This window comes from Zootoca vivipara, chromosome 15 (assembly GCF_963506605.1).
Source record: "Zootoca vivipara chromosome 15, rZooViv1.1, whole genome shotgun sequence".
Classification (NCBI taxonomy): domain Eukaryota; kingdom Metazoa; phylum Chordata; class Lepidosauria; order Squamata; family Lacertidae; genus Zootoca; species Zootoca vivipara.
In genome coordinates, this window is record NC_083290.1 from 24,139,422 (window position 1) to 24,166,625 (window position 27,204).

The 27,204-nt window shown below is 46.5% G+C and overlaps 1 protein-coding gene across 2 annotated transcripts in view; it reads right to left on the reverse strand.

The window, feature by feature from the left end:
* Positions 1-2,236: 2,236 nt before the first annotated feature.
* Positions 2,237-27,204, reverse strand: part of POU2F3 (POU class 2 homeobox 3) — a 96,927-nt gene continuing 71,959 nt past the window's right edge. For both annotated transcript variants that reach the window (XM_035140187.2, XM_035140186.2), the window contains 8 exons: positions 26,100-26,182; positions 22,428-22,610; positions 21,252-21,393; positions 17,381-17,517; positions 15,909-16,070; positions 11,309-11,375; positions 9,079-9,211; positions 2,237-6,831 (listed from right to left, as the gene is read on the reverse strand). In XM_035140187.2, the coding sequence (XP_034996078.1) occupies positions 6,792-6,831; positions 9,079-9,211; positions 11,309-11,375; positions 15,909-16,070; positions 17,381-17,517; positions 21,252-21,393; positions 22,428-22,610; positions 26,100-26,182 (947 nt within the window). In that variant the 3' untranslated portion in view covers positions 2,237-6,791. The remainder of the gene's footprint in view (positions 6,832-9,078; positions 9,212-11,308; positions 11,376-15,908; positions 16,071-17,380; positions 17,518-21,251; positions 21,394-22,427; positions 22,611-26,099; positions 26,183-27,204) is intronic.

Below are 27,204 nucleotides of genomic sequence, written 5' to 3' on the forward strand. Positions count from 1 at the left end.
GGATTGTAAGCCTCTGTGTCTTTTTTATTATTATAAAAAAACAATAACCATTCACTTTCTCTCCCCAGTTTAAGTCCTCAGATATTTGCAGTGCACACCCCCACCCCATTTACAATTCCCTACCTTCCCCTTGCCACTTCCTGGGATTTTTTTATGGAACTGAACAACTCGGTTACTTCTGAACGCGCCTTCTGTTGCCAGGCCCTTGCAGGGCCAGACAGAGGCCCGGCCCAGGTAGATAAGATAATGTGTCCCTGTTTTTAACCCCTTAGTTACCTTTTTCATTTTACTGATTGTGAATATGCTGACCAAGGCCCCCTTTAGATTCGGAGGCCCGCGCCAAGTGCCCCATATGACCCTCTTCCTTCTGTCTGGGCCTGTCTGTTGCTACGGGGCTATGCGGCTTCGCTATTTGACCCCCCCCTCCCCGGGTTGGGATTCTTTAAGTAGTTCTCTGGGTCCCAGGGCACATCATCACCCCCGATCCTTAATCTAAACATATAGAAATATTCACGATGCATGCGCAAGGGCCAATGTATGGAGATACAGGGGGGAGGGGACAACAGAGGGCTCAGACAAAAGTAAATACTGGGAAATGGAACCCAGAAACTGACATCTCCTTCTCCAAGGATGGGGCCCAATGTACGAAGATACCAGGGGTAGGGGCCAACACTCCCCAGGAACAAGAGAGGGTTCAGAAAAAAGTGCATGCTGGGAAATAGAACCCAGAACCTAACAGTTCCTTTTCGAGGGTGGGGGCCAAGGTATGGAGATACAGGGGGGAGGGACCAACACTCCCCAGGGACAACAGAGGGAAGGGTATCCTACGGAAACACAGGGATGAGCTGGGGTGGAGGGAGGAGGGGCAGGATACGTCATGGATCGTGACAGCGGGGGGTCACAGGAAAGAACCACAGCAACGCATGGCCGGGTCAGCTAGTAATAATAATAATAATAATAAGTAGTAGTAGTATTATGTTGCCCGGGTGAGAAACCTGGCTGCTGAATTCTGCACCAGCTGAAGTTTCCAAACCATCTTCGGAGGCCACCCCCAAGCATAGACAGCAGAAGTTAGGTCATCCCGTCTTGGGTGCTGAAATACAAACTAACTTTATTCCTGTCCAGAAGAGTAACAGATACTTGCCAGAGGAAAAAGTAGCTGTCAAGCTCATCCCCCACCCCCAAATCATCTCTTTATGATTATGCATTCTACCTACTAAATATGAAGTGACGGCTGCTTCGGAGGTTTTCATTTTGTTTAATTTACTATTGGATGGGGAGAAAGCAGTCTATAGCATCCCGTGAAACCTGTTGCCTAAACCCAACATGCTACGTGCCCCAAATAACTAGGACTTCTCAGTAGATGAAGAGGTCATTGCCCACGTTCTGACACTGTCTGTATCATTAAGCACCAACTGCTGGCAGGAAATTAAGGTGGGGTTGCAGTGTAACAGGATCCAAAATAAGGGAGGAGAACAACAACAACCGAGTGTCATCTCCCTTGTGAGAGGAGCAGCAGATGAGCAAACCACATAGAAGGGATGCCTGTCATAGTGACTTGATAGGCTGACAGCATCTCAAGCCATTATGTAAGGTCCTGACGGCTATGGAAAGCATCCTGTGCCACCTTCCTGAACCTGTTGCCCTCCAGTTGTTTTAGACTAGAGCTCCCTTCACCTGCCTGGCATCCTAGTGCTGCAGTCCTTTGCTGGAATAAGAAGAGCCTCTGCCCTGATATCGCCACTGTCACCAAATAAATGTAAGACCATACCAAAGGCCCATCTAGCCAAGCATTCAGCTCAGAAGCAGCCAGCTAGATGATGCTCCTGAGAAGCTCACAGAAGTTTGGGGGTGAAGACAATATCTACCCTACACCATTAGTTCCCCTGTAGCTGGTATCCCAAGGTAGACTGCCTTTGGACATGGAGGTTTCGCTGAGCTACCATGACTAACAGGGATTGACAGACCACAAATTAACCTAACTAAAGCCATATAAACCAGTGGTGACTTTCATCTTTCAAGCCTAGTCTCCACATCTTATAGGGCGTCCTTTGCTTAAGAAAAGACTTTGCCTCCTAGGGCAGAGGTGCACAGAGGTTCCAAAAAGCCGTTTCTGCCCCGCTTTTTGCCTGATAGCTCACCAGGCATTGGACATATGCTCACACCCCCAATAGCCTTAAGGACGAGACACTTTGAAAACATCAAATGAAAGCTGAGTTTCTTGAGATGATGAATGTTGCGCTCAATATTCTTGTATTGATACACAGTTCAGGTTATTCACATTTGACACATTTAGGCAACTGCAAATCCCAATGGAAATCAACATGTGTTTAACTGTTCATGTATGTCCCATAATTATGGATTGACGTGGGATTAATTCTCCCTGGAATGCGTACAGCCAGATGCAATCACCTGAGAAGGGATCACTTTTCGCCTCCGTGAAACCTACATATGAGAATGACAGCGTAGCAAAACCATTCGGCATATTTCTAGGAAAGCAGCAGGTTGCATGACGATCACCAGCCAGGACACTCTTTGTCACAAGATTGATGGTTACATTGCATGTCATCACCCAAGACTGGGTAGTGGAGTTTAAAGTACTGGTTGCCTTCCAGAGCAGGGGTGGCGATACTTTTTCAGCCTATGGGAAGCATTTCCTTCAGTGTAATCTTTCGCCTCTGGTTGGCAAATGCCAATTCCAGGAACTGTGCTGGAAGACAGCTGCAGAATCTTGATCTGCAACAGCTACAGTGGTACCTCGGTTTATGAACACAATTGGTTCCAGAAGTCTGTTCATAAACTGAAACGTTCATAAACTGAAGCGAACTTTCCCATTGAAAGTAACCGCGGAGTACTCAACCTGAAGCGTACTTAACCCGAAGCATGGGTGTAATTGGTTCCGGAAATCTGTTCATAAACTGAAGCGTTCATAAACTGAAGCAAACTTTCCCATTGAAAGTAATGGAAAGTGAATTAATCCGTTCCAGATGGGTCTGCGGTGTTCGTAAACCGAAAATTCGTAAACCGAGGTGTTCATAAACCGAGGTTCCACTGTAGTCCTCCAAGAAGAGCGAGAGAGTCTGGGCAAGTTATGCCGACACATGTTCTCTGTTCGCTTGACGTACGGGTTGGAGGGAGAAATGGTCAGCCTGTAATAAGACCACTGATTTATTCAGTCTTGCCCGCCCACCTACCGAGGACCAGTTTGGAAGCCACCTTCTTCCCTAAATAAAAGTCATTGAGGTGACATTGAAACAAGGTTGCCTGTAAAGCCTATTTATATCACTTTAGCAATCATGGCTTCCCGCAAAGAATCTTGGGAACTGAAGTTTATTCCTCACAGGGCTACCATTCTGGGCACTACAGCTCCCAGGATTCTTTGGGGGAAGTCATGGGCTTTAACTAGATAACATATAAACAGCCTCGTTCTACAAAGAAATGCAACTTTCTGCATTGATCTGATAAGGAGGTTCCCAGCATTTAAAAGGAATTTTAATGAAATCAAAACAATGCACAAACACACACACATAAAAAGAGACACAAAATCTTCAAAATTCACACCTGAGTTATACAAACTGTTCTCCCAAAGAGAGAAAAGTGGAAGACACAGAAGATGTAGGGTGGAGGAAAAGAAACTATTTACAGTACAGAAAATATCTCCCCCCCCCTTAAACAAACATCACGATTGCAATCACGGTGATAGACAAAGTTTCTTTTGCCTGGGAGCTAATATAAAAACCCAATGGACAGACTATTAATAACAATAATTAAAAAACAAACTAAACCCAAAACATAAAAGAACAGAGAAGTACAGTTCTAATGTGCTTGGAGCCATCAAAGTGGTAATAGTTTTATATTCATTCCTTGCCATCAATGTGATAGCAAAAAAAGATCTACGGTGCAAGGCAGGGGTTGGGCAGCTTATTCAGCCTGAGGGCCACATTTCCCGCTGGGCGGGGACCACTTGCCAGAAGTGGGCGGGGCAAGAGGCAAAAGTGAGTTGGAGAAACAAACACAGTTTTTACCTTTTTACAAGCAGGCTGGTTTCTGCACACGATCACACACTCCCCTGCCTCTCCAGGAAAGCAAAAGGCATTGGGAGACTCCAAGGACACATTCCGGTCAGGTGAAAACATTTAAGGAGTGTGCAAAGCAGGCTTGGCGAGGGGTGGGAAGGCACGTGACCTGGGGGGGGGGTGGTAGGGGGAGAGAATCCTGAGCGCCAGATAGGCCTGGATAACCCCCTCCTCCCCCCCCCAGCCCCGAGGTTCCCGGCCGCTGGTCTAAGCAGCAAATATGTTGTGAATAAACAGAACTTGCTCTAGAAGAGGAATCTTCCAGATCAAGAGGTCAACTGGTTTCAGAGGCTTTTTCCAAGCTGGTCATTACATAGCAGATGTGCATCACAGTTTCTGTGTGCACATTTAATGGAAAGCAGCTGGGGGAGGTGCCTCCACCCAGCTGCTTTTCCAGCCATCAGGCTCTGAGTATGGGACCCTAGGCAGTCTCTTTTCCCAGGAACAGACTTTTGCTGACCTCCTCCCTCCCATCTGCCACACAATTATTTATCGGGGGCAGGGGCGGGTAAAAGAAACGACTCATCCTTTTCATTGCTACCAGCGGCAGCTCTCGCCCAGTCCTGGTAGCTTGGGAATTGTACAAACTGAACAAAACAGGGGAATGGAGATCCGATTTGCATGGCTAGTGAAGAATGAGCAGGTCTGTCAGTTTCACGTTCTGTCAGTTTCTTGTTTTTCCAACCCAAGGTTAAGTTCTCCCCATGTTGACATTGGTTTGTGGTTCCCCCCCTTTCCCCCCCTTTTAAAAAGTCATTGTGAAAATTCACCAGCTTTTTTACTGCAAAATTCTCCTAATCGGCACATTTTGGCAAAGGAATCTCTCCTAATAAAATGCATTTTTGTAGGTTATCTTCATGACTATATGCATTTTTATGCACGCTTTGCCCTAGTCTCTACACATTGCTTGGCTGGAGAACTGCACTGGAAAATTTGGAAACTGAGAATTTCGAAGGATGGCTGTTCTTCAGTTTGTGCATCATTTTGGAAAGTTCAGTTAGGTAGGTTTGCCTTTGGATGCAAACTGAATCAAATTTCTTCCCCATCCCAACAAATTAGCATGTGAGTGTGTGTAGCCAGACTCCAGGGGTTAGAGGCTATTCAACCTATTTCCGTGTTTTCTAGTTACTGCTGCCCCTCCTAGTCACATTCAGATCAAGGGAGTGGTAGAATTGACTTAAGACTGGCTCCCAAGCGGTTTTGTCCAGTCAATCCTCCCCACCAAAATGTTTCACCTGAATGGCAAAAAAGGGAGGTGTCTACATGACTAGATATGTGTGCTTATTTTATTTTTAAAAAGAACTTGTAAAATGGTTTCAAAACTGCTTGAGATTTTTAAGTTTGTGAAGATGAAATGTATTAACTCATCAAGGCATTTGTCCAGTAGACACCTAGGCCAATCTGGTATAGCTTGAACCACCATGTGTGGAAAAAAAATGCCTGACTTGTTTAATCAGAGATCCTCATGAGAGACTATTTAAAAATATTTTTTTTTAAAAAAAATAACACATCTATCACAGGCATTGACAATTCTAAAGCACAACCTCCCAAATATTGGAGAAGCCAGTGTCTATAGATAGGCAAGTTGGGTGACAAAGTGCCCATTTGGTGAATATACCATCCAAGGTTGGCCCAAGATATTTTGCTACCTGAGATGCAGGCCCGGGTGGTACCCTCCCCATGTCATTCACAGAAGCCAACCAGATTGGTAGCTGTGTTTTGCTTCAATGTCAATGAAGGAGCAATCACCCTCCATTGCAGCTGAGGGTAGGTGGTTAGCTTAGGGCAGGCATCCCCAAACTGCGGCTCTCCAGATGTTTTGGCTTACAACTCCCATGATAACTAGCTAACAGGACCAGTGGTAAGGGATGATGGGAATTGTAGTCCAAAACATCTGGAGGGCCGAAATTTGGGGATGCCTGGCTTAGGGGGTACAATGTGTACAACCTCACTATGCCCAACGATAGGGTCGGCCCAGGCAGCCTCATTCTTGAACAATTAGATGCATGTCAATTCCATGTCTATCTTGCTCCCCAGAAGCTATGGGGTCCCCAGGTCCCCAACACAAAGAGTCTGGGGATCAAAACCTGCATGCACCCAGATCACCTAAATGTTCCCACAATTTTGAGTAGTTGCCCTCGAATGCATCGCTCACAGGCAATCCAAGCACAGCTACCTTGCTCCAGAGCACCACCTGCAGGACATTGAAAATGCCAATCCTGATTGAAACCTTCAGGAAATCTAATTTGGCAGCCTTGGCTTAGCTTAGGGGGAACCTCCGCGGATGCATCTTTAGGTTTGGATGGGAGAATGGATATGTCTTCACAGTTGCCTCCCGACAAAAAGCATTTACAAACTAGAGAGAGAAGACAGAACCACTTCCCCGTCGAAGATCGCCAGGCATCAGCTACAGAGCAAAAGGTTCAGGCAACCGGATGCAGAAGCGCCTGAGGACGACATGATGTGAAGGGCTTATGCCATGCACACGCACTATTGGCACGTGACACCGATTTAGTCTCTATGACAGTTCTGCTTGCAAAGTTGCTGCCATCAAGTGAGGTTGAAGGGAGACCTGTTGTGGCATGTGGGCCGTGCGTTTGACTGAGCCACTGTTCCCTAAGAAGTGGGTCCATAGCACAAAAGTTCAGGCTCCATTTCTTTTTTTTTCTGCAGAGAAGAAGAAGGTGGAGTTGGCTGCTCTTTGGGAATGGGGCTTCAGTGGAGGTAGGTGGGCTGGTTCCATCGGTACCAGGATCTGCTCGCAAGGATAAACAGAACAAAAAAGACACAAAGGCAAGACTTTAGAAATTGTTTTCTCTGCAGAGAGAGAGAGAGAGGGAGAGAGAGAATGCATGTCTATAAAAACTAGATGCATATTTTGTTGGAGGGGATGCCAGGAAACAGGGAATTATGTTCACACGTGTTGTACAAATATGTACAACTGTTTTTGGTGAAGGGTGTTTAAGGAGATAACAGAAATCACGGGGTTAAAGCTGACCAAAAGTCCAGAGGTAGCATTATTATCAATTTATGATGGGGTGGAAGGTTCACAGGCTATGAAGGACTTGCTCACAAATTTATTGACAGCTGCATGAATTATTATAGCTAGGAAGTGGAAGGGGCAAACAGAATATAAAACGGAAGAATGGTACAAAGACGTTTGGGATACAGCTATTAATGGTAAATTAACATGTGCCATGAAGGAAAGATGGGGAATATGTAGGAGAAATGATTTTGAAGAGATATGGAGGGTGTTCATAGAATTTGTATTGTTAAAACAGAAAGGGGTCAAACCGTCGCAAGAGGTGTCAAAATTCTGGGAGGTTGGAGAGTTATAATGGAATGGTCTTGGTGGTGAGGTGCACATTTTTATGCTTATCTATGTACGATTCATTGTTAATTTAATAAAAAAAGAGAGCAAAAAAAGACTATAAAAAACCTAAATGTATAACAAAGGGCCAAACTGTCAAGGCATGCATGATCAGATCTCTTGTCTGTTCCTATGGTGAGAATTCAGACAGGGGCAAGCAATGGTGTTGGCAAGGAACTAAGGCAGAGCTTTCCAAACTTTTCATGTTGTTAACACACTTTTTACACATGTATCATTTTGCGACACAGTTATTCAGTTTTACTAGCAAGCCAGAGGTTAAACGAACCCCTTTCAAGCCCCGGGAGGAGCTACAGGGAGCATTCGCGAGACACACGTACACACTGCAGCCAACACACTAATGTGTCGTGATGCACAATTTGGAAAGCTCTGAACTAAGGTAACAACCACACTGTTCTTATAAAGAACATTTTAAAGCACACCCTCCCCCAGAGAAACCTGAGAAGTGTTGCTTAACTGCTCACAGAGCTACAATTCCAAGTTCCCAGGATTCTTTGGAGGGGTGGGTTATGTATTACATATTTGGCCATATCTTGAAGAGCAAAAAAGAGGACACATTTGTGCCGACTTCTACTTTTAACTATGGATCCCTGTGACGACTCTGCCCATGAAAAAGAGGACATGTCCTGGAAAAAGAGGCCATATGGCAACCCTAAATATAAAGACATGACAGAAAAGGAAAGGGGAGGGGGGAGGGAAAAGAGAGAAGAAAAGGCAAACTCAAGCACTAATTCCCAGGATTCTTTAGGGTAGCTATTTGCTTTAAATGTGTGTTATATGTGCTTTAAACATACGGGTGTGGATCTGTACTAACTGTTTCACTATGTGCCATTTTTCCAATTCTAAATTTGCCCTCAAGGCAAGATATTATGAATTTTTTGGTACTATTTAACTTCTTCCACCAGGAATCAGCAGCTGACTACCTAATAAGAAATTTAGGGGTAATTAATTACTGTCCCCCCAAAGCAATAAAACAGGTTGAACTAGCACACAGGAAGTTTTCAATTAAGGACACAGTGCCCCCCCCCCCCAAGTCTGCACTTATCAGGTTTTTGCTGCTTTCGTATTTTTTAAAATCCCTAATCACGTCTGAAAAGTTACAGGAGGTTAACACAGAAAACAACAGACTGCAGTGAGCTGACAAGGACACTTTCCAAATTCTCTGTAAAAAGTGGTTATGCAAAGCATAGCAATTCCAGAGTGCAGGGGCTAGTATGAAAGCAACCTATTACGTCTCCAGTGGGCATCCTTGTCTGACTTCAGGTGCAGTTCTGCAACTGTGAACTTTTCTGTGCAGCTGCTCATTTTCCTGCAAGCCTCAAAACAGAAGACAACCGTTTCCAAGGAGTGGAAATTCAGTACCCGGGGAAAACTCACAGTCACACCTGGCCAGATTGGGACTTTCAGAATGCTCAGGTGACTCTGCATCCTATCCTGCTGTCTCCTGCTTCCTGGCTTTTTTCACCGTCCTTTTATTCACATGATCCCAGGGGAAAATTTATCTGAGATTCCTGCATTGCAGGGGGTTGGACTAGATGACCGTGCTGATCCCTTCTGACTCTACAATTCAATTATTCTTTTAACTGCACCCCGCTCCCCCTGACATAGCATTACCCAGAAGAGTTGAAGCTGGAGGAGTTGATGGCGGCTTTGGAGTTGCTCTGGGACATGCCGGGGCTGCTGGAGTGGAGTCCTGTGCCAGGAGACGAGGGCCGGCTGGAGTTTCCCGGAGAGCATGATGATGTCACTGTGCAAGAGAGAAAACTATCCTTAAAGAAAAATTCTTCAGGCCTTCCGGTGCATGCAAATAGTTCTGGTTTCTTTTGCATCTTAACAGTGATTTGTTCCTGGTTCCTCTCCCCATTTCACTTATTCACTCTTCTGACCCTTCTTTCCTAGGCCCTCCATTCAGTGTTGGGACTAATTATATATAAAATTCTCAGTAGTGGCACCCACTCTGTGGAATGCCCTCCCATTAGATGTCAATGAAATAAACAACTATCTGACTTTTAGAAGACATCTGAAGGCAGCCCTATTTAGGGAAGTTTTTAATGTCTGATGTTTTATTGCTTCATTATTATTATTATTATCATCATCATCATCATCATCATTAATTCTGTTGAGAGTTGTCCAGAGTGGCTGGGGAAACCCAGCCAGATGGGCAGGATATTATTATTATTAATGATAATAATAATAATAATAATATTTATTATAATTGTTATTTTAATAATAATAGAATTTATATCCTGCCTTTGCTCCCCCTGGAGCCCAGGTGGCACATAGATACAAAACTAAAAACAACAACAACAAACATTCTAAAAGCATTCTGAAAACAATGACAATTAAAGACATCTAAATGCAGCTACAGTTAAAAACATCCTTCCCAAAATGACCTCAGGGTTGCCAGGGGACAGTATCGTTCAGCCACCAGTTGCCTGGGTAAACAGGAATGTTTTCTAATTCCTCCAAGAAATGAATGATGATGGGGACAGGCACACCTCACTAGGGAGGGCATTTCCACAACCAAGGAGCCATCACCGAAAAGGTCCTGGCAAGGCGGAATCCAGAGCGGCCAATGGTAGGTGGGAGCAGAGCCAAGGACAGGCGGATTCAACAAATTCTAACTTTGTCCCCCCCCCCCCTGCTCCTATCTTCCTCTCAGCCAAGTTCCACTGTGGCAACCCCACCCTGGTTTGGATGTAAGCAAGAAGTCAAACAGATATGGTGCTGGTGGTTGGCGGCTGCATTGAAACAGGGACTTGGGCGTCTTACTCTTTATGCAACCGGGCAAAGGAAGGAATTCTCAGTCCTGCCTCTGCTGTACTGTGGCGCCACCTCTACAATGGCCAGAGATGGTACTGCTGTTTTTTGGACCAGCCAGATCAGCTGACTTGTAGATCCAATAGGCTGGCTCTATATAACAGTTGCTCAGCCTAAGCCATGCCATAGGAGCGTAGGAAGCTGGCTTTGACCAAGCCAGACCATTGGTCCCTGAAGTTCAGTGCTGTCTGCACCAGCATGACGAATCTTTGGCCTGCCAGATGTTGTGGAACTGCAACTCCCATCGCCATTGGCCGTGCTTGCTGGGGCTGATGGGAATTGTAGTTCAGCAACATCGGGAGTCTACACTGACTGGCAGTCTCTCTCCAGGGTTTCCCCTTTCCAACCTGGAGATGATAAGGATTGAACCTGGGACCTTCTGCATGCAAAGCAGATGGCCTGGCACTGAGTTACGGTCCTCTCCTTGACAGTAAGAGTTGTTTGACAGTGGAACAGACTCCCTCCGCAGGTTGTCGGTTCTCCTTCATTGGAGACTTTTTAAGTAGAGGTTGGATGGCCACCTGTCATGGATGCTTTAGTTGAGATTCCTGCATTGCAGGGAGCTGGAGTAGGTAACTCCATGATTCTGTGATTCCCAGCCCCTCAGTCTGAGTAGCTTGTCCAGTGGAGTAATGATGCAGATTTCCTCATCTCATGTCTGTCTGATCGAGAACCTGCCCTCTGGCCTGTCTGTCACCATACCCATTTTACCCTGTTGGGCTTTCATAGCCCAACTGCCCATCACAGTATCAATGGAAAGCCTACGGCCAAAGATTTGGCAGGGTTGCTTCAAGCCGATATATATGTGTTCCTCAGCCTGTGCCCCTAGGCAAGGTCTGAGCTGTGCAGAGGAATATCCGTGCAGGGCCTGGGGCGCCAAAGGCCTGAGGCAAAAAGACCGGCTGGTTCCATGTTCCCTCCACAATCCCATCTCACCTAGAGAAGCAGATCAGAGTGGCTGAATCATGGAAGGGAAAAACAGAAACAGAGGAATGTTCTCCTGGAGGGGAAAACCCCCACATACCTGCTCCATGCATGGTGCTGTGAACAGGAGTGACAGAGAGGGGACCCAAGGATCCTGAGGTAGAAACCTGGAAGAAAAAAGCAAACCAAAGAGGATCATTGGGGGTGACAGGTGGAAAGATGGGCCTAGGTTGGTTTGTCCACTGCAAGTCGTATGGCTGGTGCTTAGAAAAACAAAAACAAATAAGCAGTACTTAACTGCTGTGCTAAAGGAGACTCAATTCGTTCAATGGGAAGCTAATTTTTTTTGCATCATCTGCACTGTACATTTAAACAGGGTTGGAAATCCAGACACAAAATCTTAAAAAAATAAATTTTGATCTATTTTAAAGGAAATACGTCAAAATATAGACTGTGGCACCCGGCACCAAAGAATCCTTGGAAGTGTAGTTTCTTAAGGGTAAGAGTCATCTGGAGACCCCTGTTCCCCTCAAAGAGTTGCAATTCCCAGAGTGGTTTAACAAGCAATCCCTCTTCACAGGGAACTCTGGGAGATGTACGTCTGTGATAGAAATGTGATGCTGCTTTAAATGTGATAATGCAGGTGGTACTTAGCCATCCCTCCTTTTTCTCTATTGCACTAAGCCATAGACTTATTGTGACTTGCAAATGCAGCTACAATATTTAATTGATCGTTCAGTTACTCAAGGTTATTTTTGGATTAAACATACATCCTAATTAAAATAAATTAGTGGATTAAATGGGTGTCCCAATTAAAAATGTTTTGGATGGGTTAAAATGTGCCGCAAGGCAGATTCACGGCATACGTACAAAATACACAACTTTCCCCAGAGAAGGATCCTGGGAATTGTAGCTCTATGAGGATTTTGCATTGTTTAGGGGGAAGCCATGAGATTTAAATGTGGTTAGATGTGCTTTAAATGTATAGTGGGGTCCGTTCCCAGTTAACCAGATAGCAAATCTTCTCTCCCCCCTCCCCCCCAAACAGGTAGAAAGTGCCCTCTTCTAAGTGTCATCTTCTATGTGTCCCCCCACTCTCATTCTTCCATACCCCAGCCTAAACATGCCCATTTATCCCAATCTTTCATCTTAGGACTTCTTTTCTTTACCCATGACCACCTTAGTTGCCCTCCTCTGAACTGGTTCCACTTCACTCAATCTGCCTTCTCTCTTGACTTCATTCTTGCTGTGATTCCTACATTGCAGGGGGTTGGACTAGATGAACCTCAGGGTCCAGCTACGCAAAAGTGTTCTATCCCCCCCCTTTTTTGCATAGTCTAACATCATGGCACAATGAAAATATCAGATTCTATCTGTCTGACATCAACCCAGAAGTAACTGCAAGGGTGGCCGAGTTTTAAATCAATAGTATCTCTTAGTGTGGTGAATGGCACTATTTAGCAGGAAGAAACTCCGATGAAAATCCTCATTATTGCATATTTTACATGGCTGCTTATTTGTACATATTTTAAAATTTTATATATGGATGTTTTATGATGGCCAATACTTGTAATGCCTAATAAAATTTTGGCAAAGGTCACTTCCAACTCTACATTTGCTGCTGGACTTAGAAGACAGTTTGCTCAGATAGTTCAACAGCCAGAGATGATAGTTGCTTCCAGATGACCTTTTAAAAATTTTTTAAATAAAAAAGCATTAATTCTGATTGGTTTGTAGGCAGATAAGATGACACTGCCTATTTCAGGAGCCTTCTGATTTGATGTAGGGGAGGTTAGAGGATGTTGTGTCCAGGCAAGCATTCTGTCCCACATTGTCTAGTGATTTTCCCCATCCCTTTCCTCAAAGCAAAAAGATTCAGGTAGGTAGCCATGTTGGTCTGACATAGTGTATCTGAAGAAGTGTGCATGCACACAAAAGCTTATACCAAGAAAAAACTTAGTTGGTCTCTAAGGTGCTACTGGACAATTGTTTTAATTATTTTTTTAATATATCTCAAAGCAAAAAGTCTATTTTGAGGGGGGTGGGGAGAGGTGTATTTGTTGCGCAATAGCTTCCTGCCGACAACGATTGCACAACCTGGATTGGCTGACACAGGAGAGGATCCCACCCGAAAATGGAGAGCACCCTGTGCTAAGCTAGAAGCAGCTGCCTTACAGGAAGCTGTGTGAATGAGTCATCCTCAGAGGGTGCTCTCCTCTGTGAATCAGTCCTGGTGAATCAGGGAAAAGGTGCTCTTTCCATTTGCTGGGGGCCTTGTTAATTTGGAGCGATAGCATCTCAGGAAGCTGGCTGACATTCCGGCGACTGAGACTCTCCGTCACAGTTTCAGTTGGATCCCAGCCTTTCTCCTCGCAGCATTTCTACAGAGCTTTTACGATGATACCTGTACCCCATCTCACTTGCAATCTTGCAAGGTAGGCCATGGCTGTTATTCCCATACTGCCGTGTGTGTGTGTGTGTGTGTGTGTGTGTGTGTGTGTGTGTGTGGAGATGGCAGTTTACTGAGGGCTGCCAAGAAACTTCTGAAGCAAGGCCCTTGTGGCTGACAACTCATCATGAGCCATAATATTGTCCTGGCTCTCCTGTGTTGATCCCCTACGGCAAGCCATTCCTTTAGAAGGAGCTGGCATGCTCTACCCCCAGCAACAGCTGCATTCCACTTCAAAGTGTGTTTATACACTAATGCTTCGCCCAGCGTAAGGTGAGGACCACACAGAATCCAGCTCATGCCAACAGCAACAACTCTTTGGCCATTCACACAACCCACTTCCACTCGTTTCTTCATGTAGGTGCATGTGCAATTCAAATTGCGTTGTAAGAAAGAAAGAGAGGCAGACAGCAGCTGCGTGGAGCTATTCAGACACCTGCAAAGCGGTTTTCAACAGGGAGAGGTGCTCTGTTGGCTCTGATACACCAGGAGCACACTGTTGGCAACATGGAACATGATGTTCAAAGCACAGTATTTGTGTGATACTCCTGACTATCCTATATAATAAAGTCCCTGTGTCTCTGCGTCCAGTCCCTGTGTCCCTGTGTCCGCGCTACTGCACATGTGCCCCAAGGACACAGGGATTGGACGCAGAGACTTGGAGCGCAGAGACCGGCCCCTTCTCCGCCTCCTCCCGCTGTCCCGAGTGGCGATGGCCTCCTCCACCTCCCTTCTCCTGAGGAGAAGGAAGAGGCCTCTGCCCCCGCCTCCCGCAGCGCGCCTCAGGTAAGCACGCCGCCCCTCGTCACTCAGCCGCAGCAGGGAGGTGGAGGAGGCCGTCGTCACTCGGGACAGCAGGAGGAGGCGGAGGAGGGGCCGGTGGGCCTCAGGCGCTCGACAGAGGCGACGCCTGCGCGGTCCCAGGGCTTCCCCTCCGTTTCCGCCCGGCTAGCGCCCGTTTCCTGAACGGGCTGAATGACACTAGTTATGTATAAACAAGTGGCTCTTCACCAATCAGACCTCGAATCTATCCAGCTTAGCACCGCCTGTTCTTGCAGGCTCTGCAATCTGACATTTGCTGCCTGAGGTCTTTGTAACAGGGCATGCCAGGGACAACGGGATGCTGACAGTCCAGCTTCTGTGAGAGAAGGGATAGGTCAGCTTGGTTTATAGCAGCTTTCCTCAATCCAGTGTTTTGGAGCACAGCTCCAAATAAGAAACAGCAAGCTTTGAGTCGGAGCCAACTATCTTCCCCTCAGACTAGACCCAAGTTAATTAATGACATACCCCCCAACTGTCCCGTTTTAACTGGGCCATCCCAGACCACAGAAGCTGAGATTTGGATCCTGGAATGACGAGCAACAGAGCACCTTCTGAGATCACTTTGACATTGCCCAGGGATGCACCCTTCTGGGAAGCTGTGCTGGCTGTCTCAAAGGGATGCACCAAAGTGCCTTGGTGGGTCTTGTAGAGGGGGAGAAGGCAGCCTTGTCCTTGCAGTGGTGGCAGCAGTGAGTGGTGGGTGGCAGTGGTGAGTTGAGTGAGCCTGGGCATCCTTGTGGGTGGTGCTGGTGGGTCAAGGCGGAGTGGGTGGGTGAGGGGTGGAGGCAGGGGCAGCATGATGGGGGTGTGTGTCCTGGATTTGGGGCAGAAATTGTTGGAGCATATGTAATGAACCTAAGTTAGTCATGTCCATTAACTTCAGTGGGCCACTGCCAGTAGGACTAGCACTGGGCACAACAACAATTCCTGGGCACAAAGTGAGAGCTCTACCACCTAAATTTGCCCAGGGGTAAAGGTAAAGGGACCCCTGACTATTAGGTCAAGTCGTGACTGACTCTGGGGTTGCGGCGCTCATCTCGTGTTATTGGCCGAGGGAGCCGGCGTACAGCTTCCAGGTCATGTGGCCAGCATGACTAAGCCGCTTCTGGCGAACCAGAGCAGCACACGAAATGCCGTTTACCTTCCTGCTTGGAGCGGTAGCTATTTATCTACTTGCACTTTGACGTGCTTTCGAAGTGCTAGGTTGGCAGGAGCTGGGACCGAGCAACGGGAGCTCACCCCATCGCGGGGATCCGAACCTCTGACCTTCTGATCGGCAAGCCCTAGGCTCTGTGGTTTAACCCACAGCGCCATAAATTAGCACATGCCAATATGTAAGAAATGTGCGTTATGGGCTTCTGCCTCGAGTCCTTCAACTATCTAGCAATGCCCACTGGTGATCAGTCCCCTTTGGTGAAGGAGCTCTTACCAGTCTGGAGTTGTAGAGGGGTGATTTGATAGGGGAGGGCATCGGGCAGCTGATGCGCTTCTCTTTCTGGCGCCGGTTGCAGAACCAAACCCGGACCACTTCCTTCTCCATGGACAACTGTTCTGCAATCATGGAGATCTCCTCTGAGCTGGGCTTGGGGTTCTGAAGAGAAAAAGGCTGAGATAAGCAACACCATCCACAGCAGTAAGGGACACTTTCTTACTATATACATAGAAAGGCAAGGCTGTTGTCATGTTGCAGCTCACAGGGCTGCCTGACAGCAGCAGATCACTGGGTGGCTCGACCTGCAGTGATCAGGGGCTGTCTCAATCCTCCACTCCCCTAAATCGGCTCAATTTAGTTCAGGACTTGGACCGGTCGAATCATATAGTGTTGCAAGCACCTAACCTCTGTGTGGTGAGAGACTCTGGGGGCTCCTGCACTTACCCAGGGTTCTGTTTCCTGGGAATGAAGGTCTATGGAGCAGTCTCCATATCTTTAGAGCATATGGATTTATTTACACATGTTGATGACTTGAACATAGGATGAAGGGGCTCATAGCATTTACCCTCCATCAGAACTTGTCTTCCTTTTAGGTTTCTAGGGAAGCCGAATGCCACATCTTTGGGTCCAGCCTCTGGATCTCCAGCTTCCATCATCATCAGCAGCAGCAAAAAACTGTCACTCACACAGCACCCCTTGTCCCTTTGTTCTCCCTCCTAGGCTGACATGGCATCCAGCAAGGTGAGGTGGGAAAATGCCCACTTATTTGTCTCTATGGCAACAGCAACCTCTTTGGACATGCAGATGGAAGTACTTAACTGGCTAGCCAAGACCTTAACAAAGGAACTGGTTTGGTTGGTTCAGCAGACTCCCCTGCTAGATTCTTAACCTCACTGTGTACAGGATCACATTCCTGGACATACCTGCCAAGTCCTGGACTGCAGAATCCGGGACCGGCAGCCGCGTGACACCGGATGTTGCGTAGAAGCAACTTCCGGTGTCACTTTGCCCATCTATGGGCACCAAAAATGGCCGGCGCCAGCAACGGAAGTCACGTCTACGCACTTCCGGACATGCGTAGACGCGACTTCCGGTGCCAGCGCCAGCCATTTTCGGTGCCCATAGATGGGTAAAGCAGGAAAAAAATGGCCGCCAGCAGGAGCGGAATAAGGGAAAACAATGGGAGACAAACTGATACGGGGGACCGCCGGGAAATGGTACGAGAAAACGGGGTTTCCTGGGGAAAACGGAGTACTTGGGAGCTATGTTCCTGGATGTCATCTAGACTGACCCCCCAATCCTATAACACTATTTTAGGATGGAGGAAAACCTAGAAGGACCAGTGGGATGAAGTGATGGAAGGCATCCCTTCTTGCTTCTCACCACTTGCCCTGTCAAACCTTCAGCCTTATATACCTCCCCATATTATGCTTGACGGTTGAAAGCAGCAAGTGGATTGTTTCTCTTACGTCTTGGAAACGTTTCTCCAGCGTGGAGCGAATGTTGGTCTCGATGCTGGTGCGTTTCTTTCTCTTGCGACCAAACATCTCGCTCACAGATGGGTAGGAACTGGGTGTGCTCACGGAAGAATCCAACGGGGAAGCTTCTATGGAGCAGGGAGATAGGCAAACCATTTAAATCAAAACCGATACATTGATGTGTGCAAGGATTATGGCAGAAAACTGACAATTTGCTTTACTGGCTGATGCTGCTAGGGACTGGAGTCTAAAACATCTAGTCACAGGTTCCCCAGCTCTGACCTCAGGTCTACTCCCCCATCTTGGACTGCAACTCACATAAGCACCAGCCACAAGACTGTTACCAAAGGTTGGGATGAGGTTCCCACCACGCCCCACAGAGACATGAGTGTGGTATAGTGGTTAGCGTGTTGGACTAGGACCCAGGAGACCCGGGTTCAAATCTCCACTCAGCCAGGAAGCTCAGTGGGTGATCTTGCACCAGTCACTGCCTCTCAGCCTAGCCTACCTCACAGGGCTGTTGTGAGAATACAATAGAGAGGGGGAGAAGTATATACGCCACCTTGTGCTCTTTGCAGAAAAGGTGAGCTATATAAAAAATATTTTCAGACACCCCTCTTTTTGCCTTTGTTCTGCTTAACATCCAAACTGAATTCCTTCAGTAGCACCTTAAAGACCAACTAAGTTTTTATTTTGGTATGAGCTTTCGTGTGCATGCACACTTCTTCAGATACAGTGAAATGGAAGTTTCCAGGCACTTATGTAGAGAAGGGGTGGGGAGGGGTGGGGATGGGGAGGGGGGATCACTCAGAAGGGTGGTGGAAATGGGTGATTGACTGACTGATAGCTGTTGATGACCGCAAACGACTGCAAATGGTTTTGCATGAAAAAGCAAGGGTTGAGATGGCTGAAGATCGCTTATCATGTATAATGAGATAAGAACCCGATATCTCTGTTCAAACCAGGTCCCTCCATGGTTTTGAGCTTGGTGATAAGTTGCAATTCAGCAACTTCTCTTTCCAGTCTATTTCTGAAATTCTTTTGTAGTAAGACAGCTACTTTGAGATCTTGTATAGAATGTCCTGGGAGATTGAAGTGTTCTCCTACTGGTTTTTCTGTCTTCTGGTTCCTGATGTCAGATTTATGTCCATTTATCCTTTGGCGTAGGGTTTGGCCTGTTTGTCCAATATAGAGAGCTGAAGGGCACTGTTGGCATTTGATGGCATACACAATGTTAGAGGATGAGCAATTAAATAGTCCTGAGATGGTATGTTGGATGTTGTTGGGGCCAGTAATGGTGTTGTCTGGGTGTATGTGGCAGCAAAGTTGGCATCTGGGTTTATTGCAGGCTCTGGTACCAGTGTCCATGTTAAGTCTGGTGGTTGTATTATTGTGGGTGAGGAGTTGTTTAAGATTGGGTGGCTGTCTGTAGGCAATGAAAGGTCTTCCTCCCAGAGCTTGAGAAAGGGAGCGGTCATTGTCCAGGAGAGGCTGTAGATCTCTGATGATGCGTTGTACTGTTTTAGCTTGGGAGCTGTATGTGATGACTAGTGGTGTTCTGTTATTTTCTTTTTTGGGTCTGTCTTGCAGCAGGTTCTCTCTAGGTATCTGCCTGGCTCTGTTGATCTGTTGTTTAACTTCATCAGGTGGATATTTTAGTTCTAAAAAGGTTTGCTGTAGATCTCTTAGGTGAGATTCTCTGTCTGTAGAGTTGGAACAGATGCGGTTGTAACGTAAGGCCTGGCTGTATACGATGGATTGTTTGGTATGTTTGGGATGGTAGCTAGAAGCATGTAGATATGTTTGTCGGTCAGTTGGTTTTCTGTATAAGGTGGTGTCTATACGTCCATCCTGTATTTTTATAGTAGTGTCCAAAAAATGTATTTCTTGCATAGATTGGTTCATTGTTAGGTTGATGGTGGGGTGAAAGTCATTGAATGTCTGGTGGAAGGTTTCCAGGGTCTGTTGTCCATGTGTCCAGATAATAAAAATATCGTCAATGTATCGCAGGTACAGGAGAGGTTTGAGTGGGTAGGAGTTAAGGAAACGTTGTTCTAAATCTGCCATGAAGATGTTGGCATACTGAGGGGCCATGCGGGTGCCCATGGCTGTGCCGCTGATCTGGAGGAACAGGTCATCACCAAATTTGAAGTGGTTGTGGGTAAGGACAAAGTGGCAGAGTTTGGTAGCAAAGTCCGCTGTGGTTTTATCTGAAATGGTGTTCCTTATGGCTTGTAAACCTAAACTAAAATATCCACCTGATGAAGTTAAACAACAGATCAACAGAGCCAGGCAGATACCTAGAGAGAACCTGCTGCAAGACAGACCCAAAAAAGAAAATAACAGAACACCACTAGTCATCACATACAGCTCCCAAGCTAAAACAGTACAACGCATCATCAGAGATCTACAGCCTCTCCTGGACAATGACCGCTCCCTTTCTCAAGCTCTGGGAGGAAGACCTTTCATTGCCTACAGACAGCCACCCAATCTTAAACAACTCCTCACCCACAATAATACAACCACCAGACTTAACATGGACACTGGTACCAGAGCCTGCAATAAACCCAGATGCCAACTTTGCTGCCACATACACCCAGACAACACCATTACTGGCCCCAACAACATCCAACATACCATCTCAGGACTATTTAATTGCTCATCCTCTAACATTGTGTATGCCATCAAATGCCAACAGTGCCCTTCAGCTCTCTATATTGGACAAACAGGCCAAACCCTACGCCAAAGGATAAATGGACATAAATCTGACATCAGGAACCAGAAGACAGAAAAACCAGTAGGAGAACACTTCAATCTCCCAGGACATTCTATACAAGATCTCAAAGTAGCTGTCTTACTACAAAAGAATTTCAGAAATAGACTGGAAAGAGAAGTTGCTGAATTGCAACTTATCACCAAGCTCAAAACCATGGAGGGACCTGGTTTGAACAGAGATATCGGGTTCTTATCTCATTATACATGATAAGCGATCTTCAGCCATCTCAACCCTTGCTTTTTCATGCAAAACCATTTGCAGTCGTTTGCGGTCATCAACAGCTATCAGTCAGTCAATCACCCATTTCCACCACCCTTCTGAGTGATCCCCCCTCCCCATCCCCACCCCTCCCCACCCCTTCTCTACATAAGTGCCTGGAAACTTCCATTTCACTGTATCTGAAGAAGTGTGCATGCACACGAAAGCTCATACCAAAATAAAAACTTAGTTGGTCTTTAAGGTGCTACTGAAGGAATTTTTTTATTTTACTTCGATCCAGACCAACACGGCTACCTACCTGTATCCAAACTGAAGTAGAGTTCTGTTGAACTTGAAAGCTGGCGTCTTACTTTGCAATGTTCTGTTTGGATCCTTTTTTGTTTTGTTTAGTCGTTTAGTCATATCCGACTCTTCGTGACCCCATGGATCAGAATACGCCAGGCACTTCTGTCTTCCCCTGCTTCCCGCAGCTTGCTGAAACTCATGTTGGTAGCTTCGAGAACACTGTCCAACCATCTCGTCCTCTGTCGTCCCCTTCTCCTACACTCACTTTATTCTCTCTCCGTCTTGGGAGACTATCGCACCCTCTTGCCCCCTAGTGGGACAATGGTGTATGATTCATGAGGGATCCTGTTTCCTTCAGGAAAACAAGCACAGCCTCAATTTATACCCTACAATCCTGCCAAAGCGCGAAAATCTGAGAGGGGAGTAGGAATAGCTCTCCACCCCTTAACTCATGCTGAAACAGTAAAGCTAGCAAGACCAGGACAGATCTTCTTTTTTCTTTTTTTCTTTAAGCAAACCTGCAAGAAATGGGAGCTCATTCAAATGCCAGCTTGCAGAAGATGAACTGAAACACCAGCCTACCTGCATCGCTCAGCCACTTCTCCAGCAGTGGTTTCAGCTTGCACATATTCTTGAAGCTCAGATTGAGGGCCTCAAAGCGGGAAATGGTGGTTTGGCTGAAGTCATTCCCGTAGAGCTTCCCCATGGCCAGCCCCACATCGCCCTGCAGGAGGCAGAAGAGGTGAGGAAAGGGAAAAGGCAGCAGAGAGGAATCATACAGCTGCAAGGGACCCAAAGCATCATCTAGTCCAACCCTGGGACAGTTCCGCAGTTGGGGAGCTCCCTCCTCGCAGAGGTGGGTTTGGCATATTTGCTAAACAGCTTTCCGCAAATGCTGAAGTTGTTCCTCTTTGACACTCAGATGTGTGTTTTCAGGGCCGGCCCTATTCCTGCAATTGTAAACTGTTATTAATTCTGAAGCTGCCCTGGGACCTGCTGGCGAAGGGCAGGTAATACATTTAACAGAATGACTACAACCATCTAATCCAGGCATCCCTAAACTGTGGCCCTCCAGATGTTTTGACCTACAACTCCCATGATCCCTAGCTAAGAGGACCAGTGGTCAGGGATGATGGGAATTGTAATCCAAAACATCTGGAGGGCCGAAGTTTGGGGATGCCGGCATACTCAACTTAAGAATACTATTACTGATAACACATTGATAAGAAAAAAAACAGGATCTTCTTATTGGAACCCCCCCCAACATAGAACAGGTTTTGGAGGAGTGGTAGAGAACCAGAAGTTTCTCGATTCCAGCTCCCTTCAGCCCCAGCCAGCATGCCCAATGGCTAGAGGCCTCAGTCGCAGCCTCAAAACATCTGGATGGCCACAAATTCTCCACTTCTGAGTTAAAACAAGCAAGCATAACCAGTGTTCAAAAAGCCTTGACAAAGGATTTACCCAGACAGTAAGGATTAAAGTATCAGCACTCATTGTTCCTCCATGGCAGGGATGCGTGTTGTTGGACTCTAAGTTCCATCAGATATGGTCAGGGATGATCAGCGCTTTGGTCCAACCATACCAAGAGGGCATTCCACAGTGGGGCACTACCACAGAGGAGGCCCTGCTTCTCTTTGCTGCATGAAATACCTTCCCCAGTGCAGGTTCTCAGAGAAGAGCATCGGCTGAAGGTCTCAAGGCACAGGCAAGGTGGCACTGGAAGACAACCATTTAGAGTTTGAAGGAGACCGTCCTCACCTGAGTGAACCCAAGTTTGATCCGCCTCTGTTTGAAAGTCTTGGCAAATTTTTCGAGCTCCTCTAGATCATTGGCTTCATCCGTTGCCACTGAGGATGGCAAGTGTTTGCTCACTTGTAAGTGCTGAGGGACTTCCAGGTGGGGCTCCAACGACGACCCGGGGTGCCCAGGGCGTCCCACCGCCTGTTAAAACAGACACATTGTGCCATCATTACTGGGAGAAAAATAACCAATGAAAGCACTCCCCAGGAAAGGTGTTTAGTAGGGTATAAGCTACCGGTCAAATGACATATTCACAAAACATCAAAAACATCATGGGATGTGCTGCAGGTTTGAGTGCACCCCCCTGGCTAATTCACCGGCCAGAGATAGTGGCCAGAAGCAGCGTTGGATGGGTGGGGGCTACCATTTTTATTCTCTGCATTGTTCCAGAGTGGTGCTACACCAGGGGTATTGTGGGAAATTAAAATGGCTGCTCTCCTCAGAGCACTGGGCCAGAAAAAAATGAATGCAATGGGGGCTCAGGGCAGATAGTAGTAGCAGTGGTGTCATGGCCCAAACATTTGTCCGATGATCTTAAGGGCAAATGCTGACCCTGAGATTCCCACATTACAGGGGGTTGGACTAGATGACTCTCGGGTTCCCTTCCAACGCTACAATTCTATGACTCCACTTCCACTCTCACCAAACTGTGTTTTTTGTGGGCTGTAGACATTTGCATCCTGCCTCTCAATTAAAGTGTCCAAAGTGGCTGGTACTATACAAATTCTTTGCCAAAACAACCCCATAGAAAACCATCAATATGAACAACAGATTGATCAAAACAATAAAATACCCATTGGAAACCAAGGCCTCACTATACACTATTATACATTTAAAGTAGAAACCTACCCCTTTAAACAGCCATGGCTTTTCCCAAAGAATTCTGGGGGATGTAGTTTGTTAAAGAGGCTGGGACTTGTGGCTCTGTAAACTACAGTTCCCAGGATTCTTTGAGTGAAGCCATGTGCTTTAAATGTATGTCAAATGTGCTTTGAATGTAGAGTATGGGTGTGACCTGAGAGCCAATCAAGGCACATCCAGAATAATCATAGGGTATCACCCTCCCTGTTATGACTATACTAGTCTTATACAAGGGGGAAGACTCAAATATATCATCCTCCAACAGGCTGTAAGCAGGGATTTTCTTATCCTACATTCATTGCAACAATGACTAATCAAATTTAGTTGTTTTTATTCCTAATTACACTCGGTGTGGCCTAGAGGGATGATCAGGCTGATCCAGCAAGATTGCTCGAATAATTTAGGATGAGCAGAAACCCACACATCTGAAGATGACATAAGAGGCCTGGGTGTTATGGAGACAGTTTCCTCTCATCCATCATTCTAGGTGTCTCCTGGTGGTAGAGAGAGTGTCCCAGGATCAGACACTATGGGACTGAATGCTTTCTGTTGGCGGTGGTGTTGGCGGTTGATAGGCTTTTCCAAATCCCGCTTCCTCTTCAGTTTTCAGGCACTTTGCTTGTGATTCTCCCTCTTTTCATTAGAAGTTTTAAAGCATAAGAACCTAAGAAGAGTCTGCTGGATGGGGCCAGTGGCTCATCTAGTCCAGCATTCCTGTTCTCAAAGGGATGCCTGTGAGGAAACCATAACCTTTCCTCATAGGCAGAGGCTGGTTGGCTACCTATCAGGGATCCTATCATAGAGGCTTTCCTGCTTTGACCAGGAGGTTGGATGAGATTACTTCAGACGCCTCTTCAGGGGTGTACGCAGGATCAAAACTGGGGGGGGGGCAAGAGAGGGGAAGAGAGAGGGAAGGAAGGAGGGAGGGAGGGAAGAGAGAGAAGGAAGGAAGGAAGGAAGGAAGGAAGGAAGGAAGGAAGGAAGGAAGGAAGAAAGGGGTGGGTGAGAGAGAGAGAAGGGAGGGAGGGAGAGAGAGAGAAAAAGGAAGAAAGAAAGAGGGGGGGAAAGGAAGGATGGAAGGAAGGATGGAGCTCCCGTTCGTGCCCTCCCCACGTTCCTGTCGCTGGCTGCAGCCGCGGAAGGCGCAGAAACAGCCCGATTTCCATAACCCGCAGTGACTTTTCCCCTCCGAAAACTGAAGTGCAGGTTATGGTCCGTAAAGTACAGTATTTTTTTGCTTCTGGGGGGCAGCTGCCCCCTGCCCATCGCTGGGTACGCCCATGCACCTCTTATGGCTCTAGGATTCTATGCATGCTGCCTTTAGGCTGAGTAACCCAGGGTGACCAAACTATGTTCCACAGCCCTAAGCTCTGTTGATCATTTCAGTGGACAGCCACAGGGAGCTCTCATCATCCCGAGGAATAGTGGAAAAGAGAACTTACTCAGATTAAACCAAATTTGACTGCGGGTAGGAAGGAGTCCTTTCCACCCTCCCCCTCCCCCTCCTTTGTATTGGACTTGGCTCAATGTGAGCACAACTGTGGAGTCAAATTCCCACGGTCCTACCCAATGGAATATTTCCATCTAGTTCCAAATTCAGTTCTCCAGGATGTTTGGTGTTAAGATTGTGGCCGTGTGCTAAATTCAAGACAAGGGGGACTTCACACACACACACACACACACACACACACACACACAGCCATTTATTTGAGCACTTTGGGAATGTCCAGAGATAATTCTGCACCAGATTTCAATGAGTGCTCCCACCAAGCTTTGGGGTTCCTAGTAGGCTAGACCATGGGCAGGCAAACTAAGGCCCGGGGGCCGGATCCGGCCCATTCGCCTTCTAAATCCAGCCAGCGGATGGTCCAGGAATCAGGGTATTTTTACATGAGTAGAATGTGTGCTTTTATTTTAAATGCATATCTGGGTTATTTGTGGGGCATGGGAATTCATTTATTTTTCTTCTTCAAAATATAGTCCGGCCACCCACAAGGTATGAGGGACCGGTCCCCTGCTGAAAAAGTTTTCTGACCCCTGGGCTAGACACTGAATTAGAGCTTAAATGAATTCATTTGCAAAATGGCACATCAGTTTATCTTTAGGCACTGAAAGTTCTTCAAACATTTCCCAAATGCGCAAATATTTGCTGAATGCTTGAAATGTGTTATTTAATCAATCAATATAAGTTTATTGTTCTAGCCAAAGGTCATTACAAACCCCACAGCGACAGTACCAATAGAACAATACATACTATACAAATCTGTTATTTGATATCATATGTTTGATTTTCAATTCTTGAAATTTGATTTGTCAGGATCTGATAGTTGACATGCAATGGGATATAGTATTTCACCATATCTTACAGTAGGCAGTGAAATTTAAAAACTGATACGCACTGGGACGTAGTATGTGACAACAAGTGTAGCTGTAGTGCAATGGTTTTCATATTTGGCAATGTGGCTAATGATGTTGACAGCCAGCAGCTGATGTCTGGCAAAGTTACCCCCAACCCCCAAAGCAGCTGAATTTTAAGATCAAATGGCACATTCCAAATTTCAGTTTCTGTGTTGGATGTTTTGAATATCTGAGAATACTGGCTTCGGCTCAACAGTGAATTTAATTCAACTGAGTTAACTGAACCAAATTAATCCAATCAAAAGATATTCCTGCATTGCAGGGGGTTGGACTAGATGACCTTCAGGGTCACTTCCAACTCTACAACTCTATGATTTCTATGAGCTAAACACCCTGCCATGCGGCTGTTACCTGAGACGTCAAGCTGTGCCCATGCTGGGGAAGGAGGATCCCACTCTGCTGCTGAGGAAAGGAGAGGAGATTTGGTTGCAGAGCTGGAAGAGAAAGGGAAAAAATAAGTGTGAGAAACTTTGTCTCTGCCTGATGATTTTCAGGATGGAAGGAAGAAGCAGGCCTGGTCCACTAAGGAAGAAGGGTGAGGAGCAGGGCAGGACTTAGGTTTGATGAAGCCCTAAGCTACTTAAGGTAATGGGGCCCTTTATATGTCCAGCTGTCCTTTGTCAACAACAAATTGTCACTGTTTTTTGTGTTGAATATATGCTATCTAGTAATTCATGGACCTAATAGGTATCTAAAGCCATTTGCACATCACAAATAGGAGCCTACACCACACAAAACACTGTTGTATGTATGTAGGTTTTATTTTATTTGGTTTTCATCTTATATTTTGGAAATGTACATCCAGTTTTTTTTTTCATTTTTTGGGGAGCCCAAGAGAGTGGGGCCCTAAGCTATAGCTTGTTTAGCTTATACGTAAGTCCAGCACTGGGGAGGAGCCTGCCTTGACCCTAGAAGCGGTGCCTGCCTCACCGCCACCGTTTGCCTCCACTGCCGGCCCTGTTGCACGAGATCTCACAAAACTTCGGTGAGATCTTGCAAGATCTCACTGGAAGTTGGCCGCAGCTGCTGGTGCTCTGTGGGCACCATTGGGCAATGCAGGTAAGAGTGGTATGGTGCCAGTGGTGAGTTAAATGGGGTGTGCCACTCTTGAGAATAAGGATGGGGAAGAGCTTTGGCTCACTGCTACAGCATCTGCTTTGCACGCAGGTTCAATCCTTGCCATCTCCAGGTTAGATTGGGAATGTCCCCTGCATGGAAACCTGGGAAGAAGCGTGGATTTGAGTGTGGATTTCTCCTAATATACCCACTTTTGTATGCAGTTTTCCCCAATACAAGGCATTTCCGAAGGCTGAATACATTACCGCAGTATATGCATTTTTGTTCATATTATGCGGCTGGAGCATAGCTGCCAAGTCCCCTGCTGAAAAAGGCGGGATCAGCGGCAATGCGGCACCGGACGTCGCTTCTATGCATGTCTGGACATGTGTAGAAGCAA